The sequence below is a fragment of the Typopeltis vanoorti genome, chromosome 19, assembly GCF_054136105.1.
Source record: "Typopeltis vanoorti isolate ZY-2024b chromosome 19, IOZ_Tvanoo_1.0, whole genome shotgun sequence".
NCBI classification, from domain to species: Eukaryota; Metazoa; Arthropoda; class Arachnida; order Uropygi; family Thelyphonidae; genus Typopeltis; species Typopeltis vanoorti.
This window is the reverse complement of record NC_143567.1, coordinates 101,329,054-101,349,327: the sequence shown is the minus strand read 5'-3', so window position 1 is coordinate 101,349,327 and position 20,274 is coordinate 101,329,054. Positions and strand designations below refer to the sequence as shown.

Here is a 20,274-nt window from a genome sequence, read left to right as displayed (position 1 = left end):
TGAGTCTCGACTCCATGGAGGCCCGAATAATAATAATAATAATAAGTTCACAAACTCTACATCATTCCTTCTGCACAACCTTCATATTGATTCGTTTTCTATCAAAGCCCTTCTCCTCCTCCTCAATTTACCACAATCATAGCGTAGTAGGAGACTTAAATCTTCACCTTCTCGCTCTTCATTTCTGCTTTGCCCAACAACTCCTTCACACCCTCTCTCATAGAATATTTCTCGTCTGTCAGATCATTAGTGTCAACAAGAAAATTAGTTCTTTCTCTTTACTTTTTTTTTTTTGCATCTGGATAGCATGACTAGTATCGTTAATTTTTGTGCCAGGAAAATATGATTTTCTCCTTACCTTGTGTTTCTTGTTTGTTCACATGATCTTGATTCTTACTTCAGACCATCTGTTTCTTTCTCTTCTCAGCCCTGTTGATCTCTTGGTGCTTCTGCATCTTTTTTATTTTGTGCTTTGTCCTATGCAGAATAACATGCACTATTTCCTTCTTTAGGTCTATTTTGTTCTCCTTTATTTCCACCATTACACATTCAATATTAATTCCTATGTTAACATTTTCCATTCTACCTTCGATACTGTCTACTGTACTAACATTCACTTAGTTCTCATCACCTAACTGGTACTCGCTATCAAAACACTTTAATACACACTCGCTCATCAGTTTTATTCACCTTCCATAAATGTTTAGTCTTTATATAGTCTAATTTAATTTTTTCCACTTACAGAGATAAAATATTGACACAGTTAAACCTGCTGTTTGGGCAAGTAAAAGGAAGATGATCTTAATAGAATTGCAGATTGGAAAGAAGCATTACACTGTATAGTAACAAGGAGAGTGAATTTGTTGAATTTTTGTGGGTTAACTATCTAAATCAGCATGTGATGGAAGCAACATGAGGTTTATTGGTGTTTATCCTCACAGGATGCGGTTGTGAATGAGAGATCAACACTGCCACCTGTTGATGAAAGTGATCACGAAGTATTGGTTTGGAAGGTAGTCAAACAGGAAAATATTGTTATCAACAAGTAGCATGGAACTATAAGGTGGATGATTATGAGAAGATCTGTAGTCAACTAGCATCAACACATTGGGTTGATGAATTGTAGAAAGGATGTTGACAGTGCATGGGAAACGATAAGGCAGTATCTAACACAAGCAATGCATAACTGCATACCAAGAGTTAGGTGAATAGAGTAGCAGCGAAATGGATGAACAGTGAAATCAAGCAAGCAGTGTTACAAGTTGTTATAGAGGAAATAAGTGCAGGCCAGAAACGTGACAAGCATGGTTAAAAGAAAAGTAGAATGTGAGAGGAGATTGGCTGGTCAGGTCAGAGCTAATCCAAGGGAATTTTTATGCTATGTGGCAAGCAAGAGGAAAAATAATTATGGCAGGTTGGCACAGGTGGATAGTTGTGGTAGTAGAGTAACCATAGCAAATAATAACCAAGAATGGAATTAACTAAGTGTAATTATTTAACGAACACTCCATCAGTGTATATCATAGTGGTGTGAACAATGCTGTGCATCATGCAGACAGGAAGCAAGGATTAGGAGAATTAAAGGTGAAAGAATCAGAGGTGTATCAAATCTAGCTTGGGTTAGATCTTAATAAGACTGTGGGAATGGATGACATATTACCACATATTTTTTAAGAAGGTGCAATACCCTTGACCTGGTTATTTAATGAAAGTCTTGCAGTGGGGAAGGTTCCTAAGAAGTGAAAAAAGGCAGAATAATACCTTTCCACATGCATGGTTTGAGAACACAAGTTTCCAATTATAGACCATTCTATATATCTGCAGTTGTGTTCGAAAAATTGGTAAGAAATAGAATACAGGATTGGGTTGATGGACATATGATTCTCTGTGATGGTCAGCATGGATTTGTGATAGGCAGGTCTTGTTTTAGTAATCTGCTTATGTTTAATGATAAGGTGATGCATGTGTTGGATAAGGGAGAATCATATATAGTGACATTTTTGGACTTTGCAAAAGTTTTATGGTTTATTTATGGTATAGGAAAAATAGACGTATGAATGTGAACATGAACAAAATGAAGGATAGAGTGCTGTATGGAGACTCGTTAGTACGAGGTGTGTTAGTAGAGGATTTGACAAAATCATACCAACCTGGTGCGACCATAAAGGACGTAACTGCGTCTATTAGAGAGCAAAAGGAAAGGGTGAAAGAAATGATTGTTGTGGCAGGTACGAATGATTTGAAAGGAGATAAAATGGAAATGATAGAAGACCTGAATGAATTGTTTGAGGTAACAAAAGAAAAGAGTGAGAGAGTTAGAATGATTAGTCTTTTGCCACGGTATGACAGTGAAATGTTTAAAAGGAGGGCTATAATTGCAAATGACTTTATGCGTGGGTTATGTATGACGAGTGGTGTGGAATTTGTGGATGTGTGGAGTGAGTTTGATGGGCGAAAGGATCTATATAAGATGGATGGCTTGCATTTGAATGGTTACGGTGTAAGAAGACTTGAGAAAGTGTTGCTGAATGTAGTGGATGTGCAAATTCAGGGAAACTAGATTTGTTAGGGGGGGGTGGGTAGAGATACAGTCCTTATGGAGGCAGTTGAATGTAAGAATGAATATAATATGCCAGAGCAAATAAGGACAACAAATCAGAGTGGGATAGTTAATATAAGGCATCAAGGTAGGGTTGGGGCTAATGGGGGTCTTAAATTCATGTACACTAATACTAGGAGTATTAGGAACAAGAAGGAAGAGTTTTTGGCCATGGTTGGCACTTCCAGACCACAGGTTATAGGTATTAGTGAAACATGGCTGACTGTAGATGATATAACTAGTGGGATTGAATGTGATGGGTATAGTGTGTTCAGGAATGACAGAGAGAATAAAATGGGGGGAGGAGTATTGTTGATGATAGCTGATGAGCTCCAGCCAAGGAGAATAGAAGTTGAATTGCAGGATAGAGAAAAGAGCACATTTGAGGCCATTTGGTGTGAGATTGTGGCTAGCAGAACTAAATATACAATTGGGTGCTGCTATAGACCAGGTGATGGAAAAGATGGTGGTGACAGTATGCACAAGCAAATAGAAGAAATGGGTGGAAGGAGGGTGATTATTATGGGAGATTTCAACTATGGTCGCATTGATTGGAGTGAGGAGAGGACACATGGGAGGAAGGAACTGGATTTTATGCGGTTATTAAGGGATAACTATCTGCGACAGCATGTAATGGAAAATACTAGGGGTCAGAGAGTGCTTGACCTAGTAATTACATCTGAGGATTTGGCTGTAACAAATATGACCACATTGCCACCAATCGGTGAGAGTGATCATAGGGTCTTAACTTGGGAGGTGGCTAAAGGTGTAGAATTTTCAATTAAGACAGGGTACATGTGGAATTATCGGGCGGGAAAGTATGACAAGCTTAGGAGTTTGATTGGTTCAGTGCCATGGCATGTACAACTGCAAGGACTAGAAGTTGATAGTGCATGGGAGGTAGTTAAGAAGTGCTTGCATGAAGCAATGGCTGACTGTATACCTAGAGTCCGAATAATAAATCAAGTAGGGGTTAAATGGATGAATAACACCATTAAGCTTGAGTTGCAAAAAAAGAAACAACTATGGAGGGAATTTAAGGAGAAGGGTGACCGGCAGGCACATGAACGGTATAAAGCGCAGGCCAGAAGGGTGACGAGTGTGGTAAGAAAAGCAAAAAAGGATTACGAAAGAACATTGGCCATGCAGGCTAAAGAGAATCCTAAACAGTTTTTTAGATATGTAGCAAGTAAAAGGAAAAATGTACATGGCAGATTGATTTTAAAGAATGCCGATGGTAGGGAGGTAACTGAATCAGTTGAGATAGTTGAGTTACTGAGTGAGCACTTTGCAAAAGTATATCATCAAGGTGGTGACATTGCAGAAACGAATAAACCAGTAGATTATACGGGAATTGTGGTTAATGAAGTGGAGGTGAGTAGTCTATTGCATAACCTCAATGTCAATACATCTGTGGGATTGGATGGTATACCAGCTCGTGTTGTACGAGAAGCAGCTAAAGAATTGTCAGTACCCTTGACCATTTTGTTTAATTTGAGTCTCGGGTCTGGGTTAGTCCCGAGCGGGTGGAAAGAGGGAAAATAGTTCCACTGCATAAAGGTGGTTCCAAGACTGCTGTTGTAAATTACCGACCGATTAGCATATCAGGAATCATTGTAAAGGTCTTAGAGAAAATAGTCAAAAGGAAAGTACAAGATTGGATTGAAGAAAATGGGATACTGTATCGGGAACAGCATGGTTTTGTGAAGGGTAGGTCATGCCTCAGTAACTTGCTCACGTATTATAACACAGTGACGGCTGAACTGGATAAGGGCAATGGGTTTACGGTGATTCTACTGGACCTTGCCAAGGCCTTTGACAGGATTCCACATGGAATTCTAATCAGTAAATTGCAGCATATGGGAATGGACATAGGGTTGGTGAGATGGATAGGAGGGTGGTTGACGGAGAGATATCAGAGAGTGGTTTACTCGGGAGTAGAGTCCACAAGACGGCCTGTGACTAGTGGTGTGCCACAAGGATCTGTTCTTGGACCACTGCTGTTTAATTTGTTCATAAATGATATAGGAAATGATCTGAGAGGAACAGTTCATTTGTTTGCGGATGATGCGAAGTTGGGTAGGGCAATAGTGAATGCAGATGACGTCAAAATTTTGCAGGATGATTTGGATAGATTGGAGGTCTGGGCTAAGGGGAATGGATGTCAGTTTAATGTGGCAAAATGTAAGGTTATGCATTTTGGGGTGAAAAGATTGGAGGCAGTTTACTGCATTGGTGGAACCCTGCTCCAGGAAATTGATGAGGCACGAGATTTAGGAGTGTTGGTGGATAGGGAATTGAAATTTAGGGGACACATTGCAAAAGTGACCAAAACAGCTCATCAAATCACTTGGTTGCTGAAGAATACGTTGACAAGCAGAGACAAGCAGGTTATTGTTCCTCTCTATCGAGCCTTGATAAGGCCCCATCTAGACTACTGTGCTCAGATTTGGTCACCTAGGTTTCTTCTTGATGGGGAGGATGTGGAGAGGATCCAGAGGCGAGTGACCAAGATGATAGCAGGTCTGTGGAATGAACCGTATGAGAACAGGTTGAGGATTTGTGGGTTGCAAAAATTGGTTGATAGGCGGAGGAGGGGAGATATGATTGAGACATTCAAATTACTGAAGGGTTTCTATAAAATTAATTCAGAAGATATTTTTGAGAACAGGGCTGGTTGTGGGAGGACTAGGGGACATCCATGGAAACTGGGCAAAAGTGTGGTTAGTAAAGGTGTTAGAGCTGGGTTCTTTACTTTTAGAGTAGTGAATGAGTGGAATGCGCTCCCTGAGTCTGTAGTGGATGCTGTGACGGTGAATGAGTTTAAGGCGAGGTATGATAGATACTGTATGAATGTCAGATAGTTGTGATGAATATGATTTGGGGCCTCCCTCGATGAGTCTAATGACTCCCTGGAGTTGCCCGTAATAATAGTAATAATAATAATAATCACATGATAAGTTGGTTGGTGTACAAGCTCCAGAGAATAGGAATAGATTTAATTCTCGTTTAATTTTAATTCTCTCTAAGTTTAATTCTCGTCATTACTAGAGGAATCTTTATATGGACTTTTTTATTTGAAGGTGAGTTAGCAGATTTCATATGGTGGTAGCAGGGTTTTTTCTCCTGGAAACTCAGGTTTTCATCTTGCATACAGGCAAATCAGCCTTCAGAACACACACAATTTACACACAAAAAATACTGTTGGTGGCTTTGGTGATGATGGGCAGTAGATGGTATTGATGGTAGTTGTGTATAGTAGGAAAATTAAGTAGTATGGGAGACGGTTAGATGTGTGGAGTCGAGTGCCCTCCTGTAATGAGGTCTTGGATAATATTGGTTAGACGGATCAGAGATAGGCTCTCTGATTGATGCCAACAAGTTGTGTGTAATGGAGCAGTATCCTAGACAAGAAAGGTGACCAGCGGCCCCCCGCTGTTATATGTTAATGATATTTCATGTGGATTGACTGTGGATCTTCAAATATTTGACACTTGCAATGTGCCCTTGGAACATTGCAAGTGTCTGTTCTTTCGCCCACTCTCTTCCTCTTGTATATAAATGACCTTCTCTCACAGACTTCACAGATTCATCCTTTCTTCTATTCCTATTACTTACACATGGCACTAATGTGCTATAGGCCTTGTGGCCTTTCATATGTAGATCAGATTTAATTTAAAAAAAAAAAGTGATGTGTAGGGGTAAGGAGGTGATAGTATCTCCATATAAGGCATTGGTCAGACTAGATATGGACTATTGTGCTCAGATTTGGTCACCTAGTTTTCATTGTGATGTGGAAACACTAGAGAGGGTCCAAAGATGAATGACCAAAATGATATCAGGACTCTGGAGTGTTAGTTATGAGGAGCATTTGAGGGAATGTGGATTACAGAGGTTGGTGGTTAAGAGGAGATATGATAGACCTTCAAGTTTGTTAAGAGATTTTATCAGATTAATACAGGAGGAATTATAAAAAGTGGATGTTAAAATGGGAAGAATGAGAGACCATCCCTGAAAGTGGTGAAGAAGGTTGTGAGGAGTAGATGTTTTACACGGAGAGTTGTTGGTGAGTGGAATGCATTGCTGTCACTTCTACATCAACAGATGATGTCCATGTTGAGAGAGTTCGTGCTGTGATTCATGGAAATCGTCACTTAACTGCCCGAGAAGTTGCTGATGAAGTGGGCATAAACATAGGTAGGATCTTGCCATCGAATTTTGACTGAAAAACTTCAGATTCACCATGTCAGTGCAAAATTCATGCTACATTTGTTGACTGACAATCAGAAAGAGAACAATGTTGAAATCAGTCAGGAACTGCTTGTCAATGCAAATGGTAAAAAAAAAAACAAAAAAAAACTTAACACCATAACAGGAAATGATATGTAGGTGATATGAGTTATGGCTGTGATGTTGAAACCAAGATGCAATCATTGCAGTGGGTGGGAAAAGGGTCTCCTTGACCAAAAAAAAGAAGAGTCACTCAAAGATCAAGGTGATGCTGGTTGTGTTTTTTGATTAGGAAGGCATTGTGTATTATGAATTTGTACCACGGGGTCAGATGGTAAACAAAGAGTTGTACCAGGAAGTTTTTGCACGTTTCAGGAATGCTGGGCACAGGAAGAGGCCTGAATTGCAGGAAAACCAGACTCAGATTGCACCATGACAATGCACTGGCTCACATGTCACTCCTCATCTACATTTATATGGCAAAATATCAGACATGTATTGTGCCCCATCCAGCCTATTCTCCTGACTTAGCCCCAGCAGACTTTTTTCCTGCTTCCCAATTTAAAACCACTTTGAAAGGACATCATTTCTAAACTGTAGAGGAGATTCAAGAAAATACAATAAGAGAATTTTGCACCATCGCAGAAAGTCCATTCCAGGAAGTATTCCAACAATGGAAGAAACGGAACGGTGTAGAGGGGACCACTTTGAAGGGGCACAGTGCTTAAAATGTTGTAAAATGAGCAGTAAAGTCTTTATAGCAAAAGTTTAGTCTTTTTTTGGAACACACCTTGTATGTATATTATAACAAGCATACACATGCAAACAATATTTTTTCTTCAAAAAAATCCATTTAATCTTGAACACAGAAGATTTAGAAATAGTATCATACACATCTTATCTACCAAAAGTTTCACTTTTGGTACAAAACATCGTTATATTATGGAACCATTTAATTATTTGGCCTCAAATTCCCAAGTAATTTGAAGACAAATGATTAAAATATCATGGCACTGTACTTTGTTTCAGTGTTTGTATCATGGCACTGTACCTATAGTTTTCTGCCTTTTGATGACTGAATCATCAAGATCAATTTCTACTCAACTAGAAAGCATTTTCTTTACTGAAGCTCAACGGCCCTTTTCAGGGCCCCTGCATATTGATAAAGGGAGCCTAATCGTCATTAGAGGGTGCTGAAATCGAATAAGAACTTAATCAGGTGATATCACCTGATTAAGTTCTTATTAGCAAAGTATAATATGTAAAAATGTACAATATGTTCTTGATATGTAAGGTGCAAAAAAAAAAAAAAAAAAAAAAAAAAAGTGGGGAGGGCAACAAACAATGGATGTGTTTTTTTTTTTTTTTTTTTTTTAACCAACCTAGTTTTCATTGCTGGAAACTCGGTTGGTTTTCAACAATGACGAATGGCCAAAGTGATATCAGGACTCTGGAGTGTTGTTAATTATGAGGAGCATTTGAGGGGATGTGGATTACAGAGGTTGGCGGATAGGAGGAAAAGAGGAGATAGGATAGGCCTTCAAGTTAGTTAAGAGATTTTATCAGATTAATACAGGAGAAATTATAAAATGGCCTATGTGGGTCAAATATATCAAATACTTTATGCTTCCTATCCATGTTATTCTAATAGTAACATGGTATTTCAAATTCACTATTTATTGACATGTTATCGTAAATTCATCAGAACTAGTATAGTGGTTAAAGCAGTTCCTTCGTAATGGCATATCAAATTACATCAGCTTCATTCATTAGGGATTTTTTTGTTTAATTTAATTAAGGAATATGTTATTGTGCCTTAGAATCCTGTCACAGCACTGATCCTATTTATTTATTTTTTTTAATACACAAGTTGTATAAATTTCCAGCTTTGTAAGCTAATTGAGAAACATGAATACCATATTAAGATTTTCACCCACAGTTATACAGTAGTATAGCAGGGAATTCTAATTGCTACCTCAAAATTAGATATAGATTATTCTCGGTTGATTCTTACAGGAGACATTTGTTACCACTTTTTGAATTTTTAAGACTTTTTTTTTTTTTTATCAATTTTAGAAATATTAAAGCTCACTCTAAGTACAGAATAATATTAAGTCCGTACAGTATTTTAAAATAGTCATGTTTTCAAGTACGCATGAATAGTGTTGGATCTTTGATTTAAAGAAGAAAAAAAAAGATAGCACAGAGATCTGTAAAATTCTCTCTTTCTCACACACATGCATGCACATCTTCAAAATAGGGCAACCATGATTTTTATTTAAGCCAACTGCTTATGGCTACTCTAATGGGCAAGAACCAATCTTTATGAATCATTTAGTTTCCTGAATAATGTTTTAAATAAAGTCTAATATATATATATATATATATATATATATATAAAAAACTCTTTTGGCTATTTGTATTGATTTTTAAAACAATTTTTATTTTGTTTAAAATTAATGTATTGTATTGTTGTATTCAGACTTTCAAGATGTTTTCTTTTATTCTCTTTCCTCAAATAAATAAATGGAATGGAAATAAAAATGGTAAATATTGTGTGTGTGTGTAGTCTAGAACACTATTCACAGAAATGAATTTCTCATAGGCACCACTAATTGGAGGAAATTCTTCCTAATTGTAAACCTTTTGAATTTTTTAGTTGTCACTAGAAATTTGAGAAATAACTGAGAACAAAAATGAAGCCAGCTTATCATCGTGGCACTTCATTATTTTTCTGATTTGTATAAAAAGAGCTAGCTCATTTTTTTTTTTAAGGAGTCCAGTATCATCACATTGGAATATATATTATTTTTATCATGGAAAGAGTTTTTTGTTCAGATCAAGTCCACAGATGCTGGGAAACTTTAATACTCTTCATTCATTGCCAAGTAAACTAATTTTAAGGCAGCATCAGATTTTTCTTTCTGAAGACTCCTGTATTCCTTCTATATGTGAAGGAGATCATAGCCAAATGATGCATTTGTTATAGCAAAATCTCTATGAATGTTTGTAAATAAAAATAAGTCAGCTAAAGCCTTTTATTCCCTTATATGGAGTAAGTGAGGCCTTTATACCCTATCTAGCTTTTGGAGACTGAGTGGCCAGTTCAATCTCCACCAGTAGCCAATCAGAGATAGCCGGCCCACGTCTATCACTAATTATAGCAGCCACCGATGAAGAGGCTGGCAAACAAGTGCTGCCATTTCTTGGTGCCTTACTCTAACAAGATATGTCACTGTCTGAAATTATGTGGGTACTATGGTCGATTTTCTTGAGTTTATGGGCAGAAAAACCCGCTTGCATGTGCCAGAGATCGACTAACTCGGGAACCGGTTGAAGAAAGGCTTAGAAAAAGTTCTTCCAGTCGCCGCCTAGACTTGAACTTAAGTCAAACTTTGAGCGACCATGCACAGAGGATGCAAGCGCTACTTCTACTGAGCTACACAGGCCTTATGAATGTTTGTTATATTGAAAAAAAAAATGATCATGCATAATTAAAACATTGTATGCTCGTTTAATGTGAAGGTACTAAGTTTCATTGCAGTAAAAGTTAAATCTCTGAAGAGATCCATTAACAGGTATGTGGAAACCATTTGCTCTTTTGAACTGTGTGGGTGGGTGAGTGTCTTTCTTTGTTCTGTCTCTTTTTATGTGAATACCAACCGCAAAGGGTTGCTAGTTCTATCTTTTATTAGTACTGTGGGTTAAATGCTATGTCCATAAACCTGCTCCAGAGAACAAACATGGAATATTTTTAAAACAATTTCAGATGGGTTAAAAAAAAGGAAGCAAAAATGCAGGAATGCACATTAGGTGGTGGTGAAATTTTTTTATGGCACCACCTAAAATGTATTCTAAAATTCTGATTTTAATGTGTTACATATGTACTGGTATATGCGTATTATATAATATGAACTTTTTTTGTAGGATATTGGAGGTGCCGTTGATGAACTTCCTTCAGATCCCACATCTAGTGGTGGAAGTACAACCCCTGGTTTGAGGACTCCGACAACTCCACCCACATCCCAAGGCCAAGGTCAGCCACCTCATTCTGTGGTGTCTCCTCACCGGCCAGTCCCATCACCTTCGGGTTCATCGACAGGCTCGCCTTCCATGTCTCCAGCTTTAGGTATTATTATAATTTAATTACACTATTTGATTAGTCAGATTCATTGTTTGCAGAATATTTTACTATTCTTTAAGTGTTTATATCTTTTAATGAACCTAATATACGAACAAAGGAAGTTATATCAGTATACTGTCTGCTGATTCCTACATCATATGTTAGAATATATCAGATTTATACGTGTATTACTGTCAGCCTTTTCTATATAACTTAAAACAACATTGAAATTGACCTCCCCCCAGCTATTTCATTTGGTATGGTTTTTATCAAACTATTAATTACAGTTACATGCTTTTTTTTTTAAACCTGCATTTTGAATGGTAGTTTTTAATTATTAGCTTAGCTAGTTAAGCAGCTAGCATACCCATTCTCCACGCTATGAGTTTGAATTCCCACCATGAGTATGTATATTTTTTAAATATTTTTAGGTGGTAGATGAATTTTATCACTGGGTTTATTTGGATACTTCAAGCTACTTTAAGTTCCATGTTCAGTCTACAGTAGGGGTTCCTGAATTATGTTAACCCTTAGTCCACTCACATTACTAATGTGCTGTATATAGCTTTACAATGTTTCATGAGTAGGATTTACATTTAAAAAAAAAATAAATGAAAGGGATTGCTAAAATTCATATTATTTTGTCTTCATAACCAAGTTTTTTAAGTTGGAGGGTGTGGGCAGAGGAATGCCAAATTATTATTATTTTAATGTTGTTCCCATCTATGAAAAGTTATTAGTAAACCTGTAGTACATTTGTACTGTGGGTGGTCTAAGGATCCCCCCCCCCCATTTTTATCAGTTTTTATATATTTTTTGTAATTGTTTTATTTATTTTTACATAGTCTGGAAACTCTGCTCTATAGAGACCAAATGGAACATTTTCAAGCCACTTAAGGCCTCCAATAAGTGGGATAGTGGTCTTACACTTAACGATGAAATTCATCTCCCACCTAAAGACAATTGCAAAATCCATGCCCACAGCTGGATTCAAACCTGTGACCTATTGGTTGGAGAGTGGTTATGCTAACCACTTGGCCAACCAGGCTGCAGTTTGCATTGTTGTTACTACTCTTGAGGACTGGTTTTAAAAATTTCCTATCATAGTGCATTCGCAAAGCTATAATATTTTTAATCATAATCAGCAACATACATTCCACCTTAGATCCTGGTCTTTTTCATACCCTCTTGGCATCAAACACCTCTGCTCAAATTCTTGAATGGTGACAGTTTCAATATATTTTAATATATTTTGCTGCTATTGATAAGACATCTGTTCACTTCCTAATTTTCTCAAAACTGTTGTATCTGTGGTCTCCAGTCTTTGATCAACTGATTTATATCTAACACTGCTCTCAGATCTATAAGTTAAAATTGGTTGAACACTATCTTGTATTGGCTAATTTTTCTCTTATTCCATTTAAATTTATTTATCTGGTTTCTTCCCACCAGTATGAGCTTTGGTATATGGTTTTATTTGTTTATTTATTTTTTTGTTTATTTTCATTTCAGATCCTTTTATAAGTTCTCCAGTATAGTCATAGAATACTTGCTTAGGATTTATTTAGGAGTTAAAACATCATCTGCATAAAGTAAAGAGCTAAGTGACATCCCTAATTATCATGTTTGAAGCCACTTCATGTTATCTATCCATGTACTGCACCTGATTTCACAACAAACTATCATCCAATACCTCCTTTAAGTTTAACAGTTCATTTACAACATACTGATTACATACTGCTCTATATAATCTTCCATTTACCCCATATAATGTTTGAAAAGCTTTTCCTTTGATATCTTGGTATATGTCCTTTCCAGTTCTACAAACCTTTTCTCAACTGTTTATTGTTTCAGTAATTTTTTAGCATTTCTTAAAGTGAAATGATCCTGATAATTTGTATTTGACCCAGACCATCTGATTCTTCTCCGAGTTTCTTTTCCACAATTTTGCTTGGCCTCTTCTCAAGTCTGCTTGCATAACTCTTACCACAAACACAAGTAAGAAAATTCCTCTGTAATTCTCACATTGAATTATAAATCTTGTACTGTGTTGAGCAGCTCTATCCCATTCACCTGGAATTCAACCTTCTGACATTGCTTTCTGAATTATACAGTACTTGCACTATAAAACTTCATACCTCCATATTTGAGAATTTTTGGTTGAAAATCATCTATTCACACTGCCTTTCCCACATATCAGATTTTTGATGACTTTTGATATGTACTCCATGGTATTTGCATGTTTTAATGTTTTTTTACCACTTTTCTATCATACTTGTTTAATTTAAGTCTTTCAACATAATTATTCTTGATGTCCAGAATATCTTCATCTTCACTTTTGATATTACCTTTGTCATCCCTGATTCCTTTTGTGGCGTTTATCTTCCATGTTCTCACCAAAGTTTCCCACAACTTCTGTTTAACTTCTTTTACATATACAGGTATCCCTTGATTAATACGATTAATTAATCCCTCGGTGCTACTGCGTACATCAAAATCACATTAATCAAATATAATCAATGGTAAAAATTACAATTCATTCATGATCGTTTACTGTATTAATTATTCGTTTATATATGGGACTCTTTTAGGAAAAGATAACAAGTGAATGCAAAGTAAATGTTTAATAAATGCTTGTACCTACATTAGTTACTGGAATTTTTTTATCAAAAAATGTTATTGAGAGTCTTTTGAACAGTTATAATTTTTTTCTTATCAGCATAAATTCTATGATAACAAGCAAAATGACTCTAGATCTTGACAAACAGCCATTCTTAGATTAACATCTGGATCCGTATCCATTGCTTGCTTCTTAAGTGATTCTAAAACGTGAAATATTCCATCCAGTTCTTTGATTGTTTGGAACTGCTTCTTCACATTCCATTTGTTCGTTGCTTCATATGTGAGTTTTTGTTCAATTTCAAGAAGATTGTTGTCACTGAAATTTTTTGAATTTGAATCCAGTAATTCTTTAACATCTTCTGCATCAACACCATCAAAATCAAGGTCTTCACCAATTGCAATGATTTTTTCAACCACGTTGTTCACAGGATTTTGAAAACCACTTAAGTCAATAGTACATTCTGCAAAGTTTTTCCAAACAACTCTCATGCAGCTAGAAGACACTTGCTCCCATGAGTCGAGAATGTTTTCAGTTACGTGTTTAATCTTAAAATTTTTCCAAAATTCTTGGAGCATAATCACATTTTCTCCCATTGTTGTTTCTACTGCCTTTGAGAATGTCTTTTTAAGAAAATTGGCTTTGAGCCTAGGTTTCTTCTTGATGGGGAGGAGGTGGAGAGGATCCAGAGGTGAGTGACCAAGATGATAGCAGGTCTATGGAATGAACCTTATGAGAACAGGTTGAAGATTTGTGGGTTGCAGAAATTAGTTGATAGGTGGAAAAGGGGAGATATGATTGAGACATTCAAATTGCTAAAGGGTTTCTATAGGATTAATTCAGAGGATATTTTTGAGATTAGGACTGGTGGTGGGAGAACTAGGGGACACCTATGGAAGCTGGGCAAGGGTGTTAGAGCTGGGTTTTTTTCTTTTAGAGTAGTAAATGAGTGGAATAAGCTGCCAGAGTCTGTTGTGGGTGCTATGACGGTGAGCGAGTTCAAGGCAAGGTATGATAGATGCTGTGAGAATGTCGTATAGTTGTGTGGACATGATGTTTAGGGCCTCCCTCGATGAGTCTAAGGACTCCCTGGAGTCGCCCGTAATAATAATAAAAAAAAAAAAAAAAAAGAAAAAGAAGTTGCAATGATGTCATATTTGGAGAGGAAAAAATAAAACTTTCACATTCTTACACAGATCATTAATACAGTTTGGATGACCAAGTGCATTATCATCAACGTCATCATGCTCATGACTTTCTTTCTCTCAGTCAGGAAACACTCCTCGAAACTTGCATGTTTTTGAGTGGTAAATTTAAAGGAGCATTAATTAAAACTCTTGCACATATATAAAGGGATTGTTGCAATTAATTTCGCTGTGTTAATCAAATCCCGTGTTAAGCAAGGGAAACCTGTATATTAGCCTTGCATTTTTCCGTGTATTCTGTCAAGGCATCTGCTGAGTTACTTCTAGGAATTTTTGATATGCTTTCCATTTCCAGGAACGTATCTTCAACTTCTTAAGTCCAACACTAATTTCAGATTTTTCTATCCTTGCAAACAATGTTAGCACACCTTTCTGACGACTTCGCTGCTTTTTTTTTTTTTTCCAAACACTCACTTTTTCTTCACTAAGATGAATATTTGAGTCCTCATTTCGCCCCTGAATGCTGCTTGACTTTAATTCTTTTTGAAATTTGTAATTAGGTCTTTTAATTTGTTAACTTATATCATTCATCTTTTTAATCAAGAATATTAAATAAAGCTGTTGAATCACTACTACAATTCATAGTGACTTGGTACCTTTTCAGTGTAGGTATTCTTAAATACCTACACTGAAAAGTGTAGGTATTTAAGAATACCTACACTTTACAGTTTTGAAATTTTATAGTAAATTTTAGTGGAAAGGTAAGTAGGTCTTATGAGTCTGAATGAAACTTAGGTTATATGTGCCAAATATTCGTGATAATTAGATTTATTTTCATCAGTAAACTGCATTTAATTACCAGTCTGGTTGGTATGGTTGTTATTTGTCTCTTTATGTTTGTAATTGTTTTTGTGATTGATGATTCTCTCTCTGTGCTTAATACAAGGCCTTAGTGAATATCAGGCTTACTTGTAGTCCTTAGGTGGATTAAAAATGTGTTTGATCTTCTAAAGCAGGTGTGCAGATTATCTAATCCCACTGATATGCTACAGTTTACTCCTTTTGTGAATAAGGTAGTTTTTTTTACAGATTGTCCTACTGTATTATGTTAAATAATCACAATTTTTCATCGATTTTCTTTCCATTCCAGGGTTCCTGTTTGGTTTAATTTGCCATTAGAGAACAACAATTTGTAAAGTATCTCATGAAGTCTTACTCAAAAAAATTCACAATTAGTACCATCTTGAATTTAAGAAAAAAAAATCATAAAAAAATAAGCAGATTTGACTTATCTGCTTATTTTCATAATTTAGATTGTAAAACTTGAACTTTAAGATGTTTTTTTTTTTTTTTTTATAATTTATGAATGTTAGAACTTCAGGTGATTTCACTGTGACAAACTTCCAGGTTCTTTACTTGCTGTTTAATTAATTGTTGCATAAACTGAAGCACACACATACATACTAAAATTATTAAGTCCAAATTAAGATGCTTTTTATTAAAGTTTGGAGATAATGCACCAGTAGTTTCAGATGGTTTGCTTAAATAGTGACATGTACTGATATTAGCATTGTTAACACGTTCGCTGCCACGCTCCTCGGGCATAGTTTGTTACCTCACGGCAAGCACTTTCACTTCTACAAGGTCAATACAAGTTATCTCATAGCTGACTTATCAGACAGAATTTTGTTTCATATGCTAATTACGAGTAATCTCATATCACCCCCCACACACACCTACGTCTTATATGCACTGACAACTGTGTAACTTGAGTTCAGAGTCAGTGACGTTCAGCATTCAGTGCAGTAAGGTTTATTGCCTCTAGTCTTACAATTATTTAAAATTATCTAAATAAAAACCTTCAATTACACCATGGCCAGTAAAAGAAAGCTTACTGATGAAGAATTAGAAGCTTATGCTAATATGAGTGATGATGAATGGAATGAATTATTTGGTTCCGATTCCAAAGATGATTATAATCCTAAAGACGACTCCAACGATGACTCAGATGATGATATATCGTATATAAATATATGTATATGTTGAAAAAAATTCAAAAAATTGTTTTATTTGCATTAATAAATACACAGTTTACGCAACAATACCACTTATAATATACTATACTTTTGCTGAAATTATTTTCCTTCTACCAAGCCCACAGATGTGCTCTCCGCTTTATTCACAAGCCAAGGGTCCAAATTAACATGCTTATACTATGGCTTAACTTGTTCTTGGCATAGGAGGTCGGTAATTGACATATGAGTATATTTGTAGTTGGCTTGTGAGGCTCATATACCAACTACGAGTATACTTGTAATTGGCAGCGAATGTGTTAAAATACTTCAAAGCCTCATTATATTATGTAGAAACTGGCATCCATGTTCTCTTTTACATTTTCATTGCCTCGTTCTTTAGACAAACATGTTTGTCTAAAGAAGCCAATCTTATATATGGGCATTAAAAATTTATATACAGTCAGGCCTGTCTTACAGTGTATCCTCTTATGATGATCTGCTCATATGATTTTCTTTTAAGACCATTGACTGTTTATACTTCCCTGCATCTGCTCATTTTACAGTTTTAGTGACATAATGCTGATGTGGATCAACCGATGAACTAGTTTCATGAACTCAGTTTATTTATGATGTTGTTGCATCTCTCTCTCTCTCTCTCTCTCTCTCTCTCTCTCTGTGTGTGTGTGTGCGTGCATGCGTGCATCTTGGAGAACATCAAAGAAAGGGTACTGTTTCTTCCAGTGAAAAAGAATGAAAATCATAAACCTGTTATTAGATATGAGAATAAAACTATTAAATTTAGTGACGAGGCATATTTTAGACCAATATGCCTGTTATAGAGAAATATGCAGATAAAAAAAACTATCTACCATTCAATGAGTGTAATTTGCAAAAATTATTCTAAATTTTTTGTTTACATAATTGATATAACTAAATACTTTACTGATGTCAGTTTGTGTATATTTATGACTGTTTAAAATGTTATTAAAACATTACATGCATTCTAAGTGGGAGGAAAAATAGCAGTGATTCACTTTGTGATGAAATTTTGCTATATGAAGGTGGTCTGGAACCTAATGTGTTGTGTAATTGGGATAAACCTGCATATGTTATTATTATTTATGGCATCTCCATGGAGACTCATCATGGGAGAAATGATGAGTCTCCATGGAGATCATACCCCTCCATGGAGGGGTATGAAAATCCTATCATACCTCTCCTCGAATCCATTCATAGTCAAGGAACTCGCAACCAGTTCTGGCAATCCATTTTCCACTCACTTGCCACTTTCCATGCAAAAAATCTGTACACCCATACTAACCACACTCTTACACAACTTCCACAGATGGCCCCTAGTTCTCTATTTATCATATATTGAAAAATTTAACTTGCATCAATTTTATAAAACCCCTTTAATATCTTAAAAGTTCCTATCATGCCTCCTCTTTTCAGCTTATCAACTAAATTTTGCAACCCATAAACCTTCAACCTATTCTTGTAGAGAGTATTCCATCTAGTGTTACAATTATTTAAAATTATCTAAATAAGAATCTTCAATTACGTCATGGCCAGTAAAAGAAAGCTTACTGATGAAGAATTAGAAGCTTACACTAATATGAGCAATGATGAATGGAATGAATTATTTGGTTCTAATTCCGACCAAATCTATGCACAGTAGTCAAGATGTGGCTGAATCATTGCCTCTATAAAGAGAGATAACAACTTCCTTATCTCTACTTGTTAGCATGTTTTTCAACATCCAAGTAATTTGTTGAGCTATTTTACCAACTTTTGTAATACACTCTCTGAACTTTGTAACCCTTTGTCCACCAAGTTTCCAGCCTCATCAGTTTCCTGCAAACCATTACCATCAATATGATATATCATATGCAACCTTTTCAACCTGAAGTGCATAACCTTACATTTTGCAACATTAAATTGACAGTCATTATCCTTTCCCTACAATGCCAATTTATTTAAATCATCCTGCAAGATATCTACATTACTATCAAATGACAGTGCCCTAATCACAGAACTAAACCACATTCTCAACACTCTCTCAGCCAATGGCTACCCCCCCCCCAAAAAAAAAAAATCCAAAAAATATTGAAACCAATACCCCCCCCCCCCCTTCACAAACAAGGATTACTCTAAATCCATCACCATTCCCTATATCCGAGGCACCTTGGAAAAAAACAAAAATCCTAAAAAAACATGACTTGACTTCTTGTTACAGACCATACAGAAAATTGGCATCCCTTATCTGCTCCACTAAAGACCAACCTCCTCTCCTAGACTACCTGGTGTATACCAGGTCCTTTGAAGCTGTAAGCTGTCCTACTTTGGCCAAACAGGCAGGACAGCTAATATCAGAATTTTAGAACACAAGGACTGCATCCGGTTTCACCAATATAGCCGCTCTGGATACCCGGCATAGAATACGGTGGAAGAAAGCCATGATAATTCACTGTAGTAAATTCAAATACGAAAGGCTCTTCATGGAATCAGCCTCAGCCCTAAGAAACAATTCGAACCTCAACAGATTTGATTGCATGAGACTGCCCCAAATTTGGGAAACCTACATCAGAAAATCTTCAGCCCAAATAGCCAAGAATACCTACATTGCCTGCAAGGGGGCACTATCAGGACTTTTAGGAGAAAGAATAGCTTCCTGCTTCGTCCTCATTTACTGTGTATTGTGCTTGCGTGCACATGTCTTGTTTCTAAGTTCCTGTGAAAATGGCAATGTGACATAGCCGAAATATTGGAAGTGTATTAAAATTTATTTTAATGTATATTCTATTGTACGTTGTAATTTCCTTAAGCTATTTAGTAAGCATGTATACGTCTAAGCTTTTCCACAAGAATTTCTTTCCCCAGTTTTACATCATAAGCAAACAACTGAATATATCTCTCTTAAATCTTTCCCTATGTCATTGATATAGAAATTAAAGATTAGTGGTCCTAGTACCAAACCCTGAGGTACTCCACTAGTCACCATCATTCTCCTAGACTCCTCTCCACCATGTACTACTCTCTCTGTGTCTGTCAGTCAGCCATCCGCCTATCCATATTACTAGCCTCATATTCATTCCCATTAGCTAAAGTTTTTGTAATAGTTTTCCATGTGGTATTCTGTCAAATGCCTTGACAAAGTCGAGCAGTATCGTGGTGTAGCCATTATCTTTATCCAATTTTGCTGTCAGCTTCATTATAAAATGTGAATTGGTTACTAAGACAGGAACTACCCTTTTCAAAGCCTTGCTGCCGACTATAGAGTATCGCATCCTTATCCATCCGCTGTTGTATTTTACCTTTCACCAATTTTTCCAGTACTTTAACAACCACTCCCAAAATATTAATTGGTCTGTAGTTTGCTACCTCTGTCTTGGAACCACCTTTATGCAATGGTACTATCTTACCCTCTTTCCACTCCCTTGGAACCCTGCCAGAGCTGAGAATTAAATTGAACAACTTCGTCAGAGGCAATTCCAATTCTCTTGCACTTTCACATAATACACGAGCTGATATACCATCCAGTC

The 20,274-nt window shown here is 36.3% G+C and overlaps 1 protein-coding gene across 5 annotated transcripts in view; it reads left to right on the top strand.

The window, feature by feature from the left end:
* The window catches only part of osa (trithorax group protein osa), a 561,898-nt gene that overhangs the window by 297,750 nt on the left and 243,874 nt on the right, over positions 1-20,274 (top strand). For all 5 annotated transcript variants that reach the window (XM_090409351.1, XM_090409350.1, XM_090409349.1 and 2 more), the window contains one exon: positions 10,757-10,958. In XM_090409351.1, the coding sequence (XP_090265477.1) occupies positions 10,757-10,958 (202 nt within the window). The remainder of the gene's footprint in view (positions 1-10,756; positions 10,959-20,274) is intronic.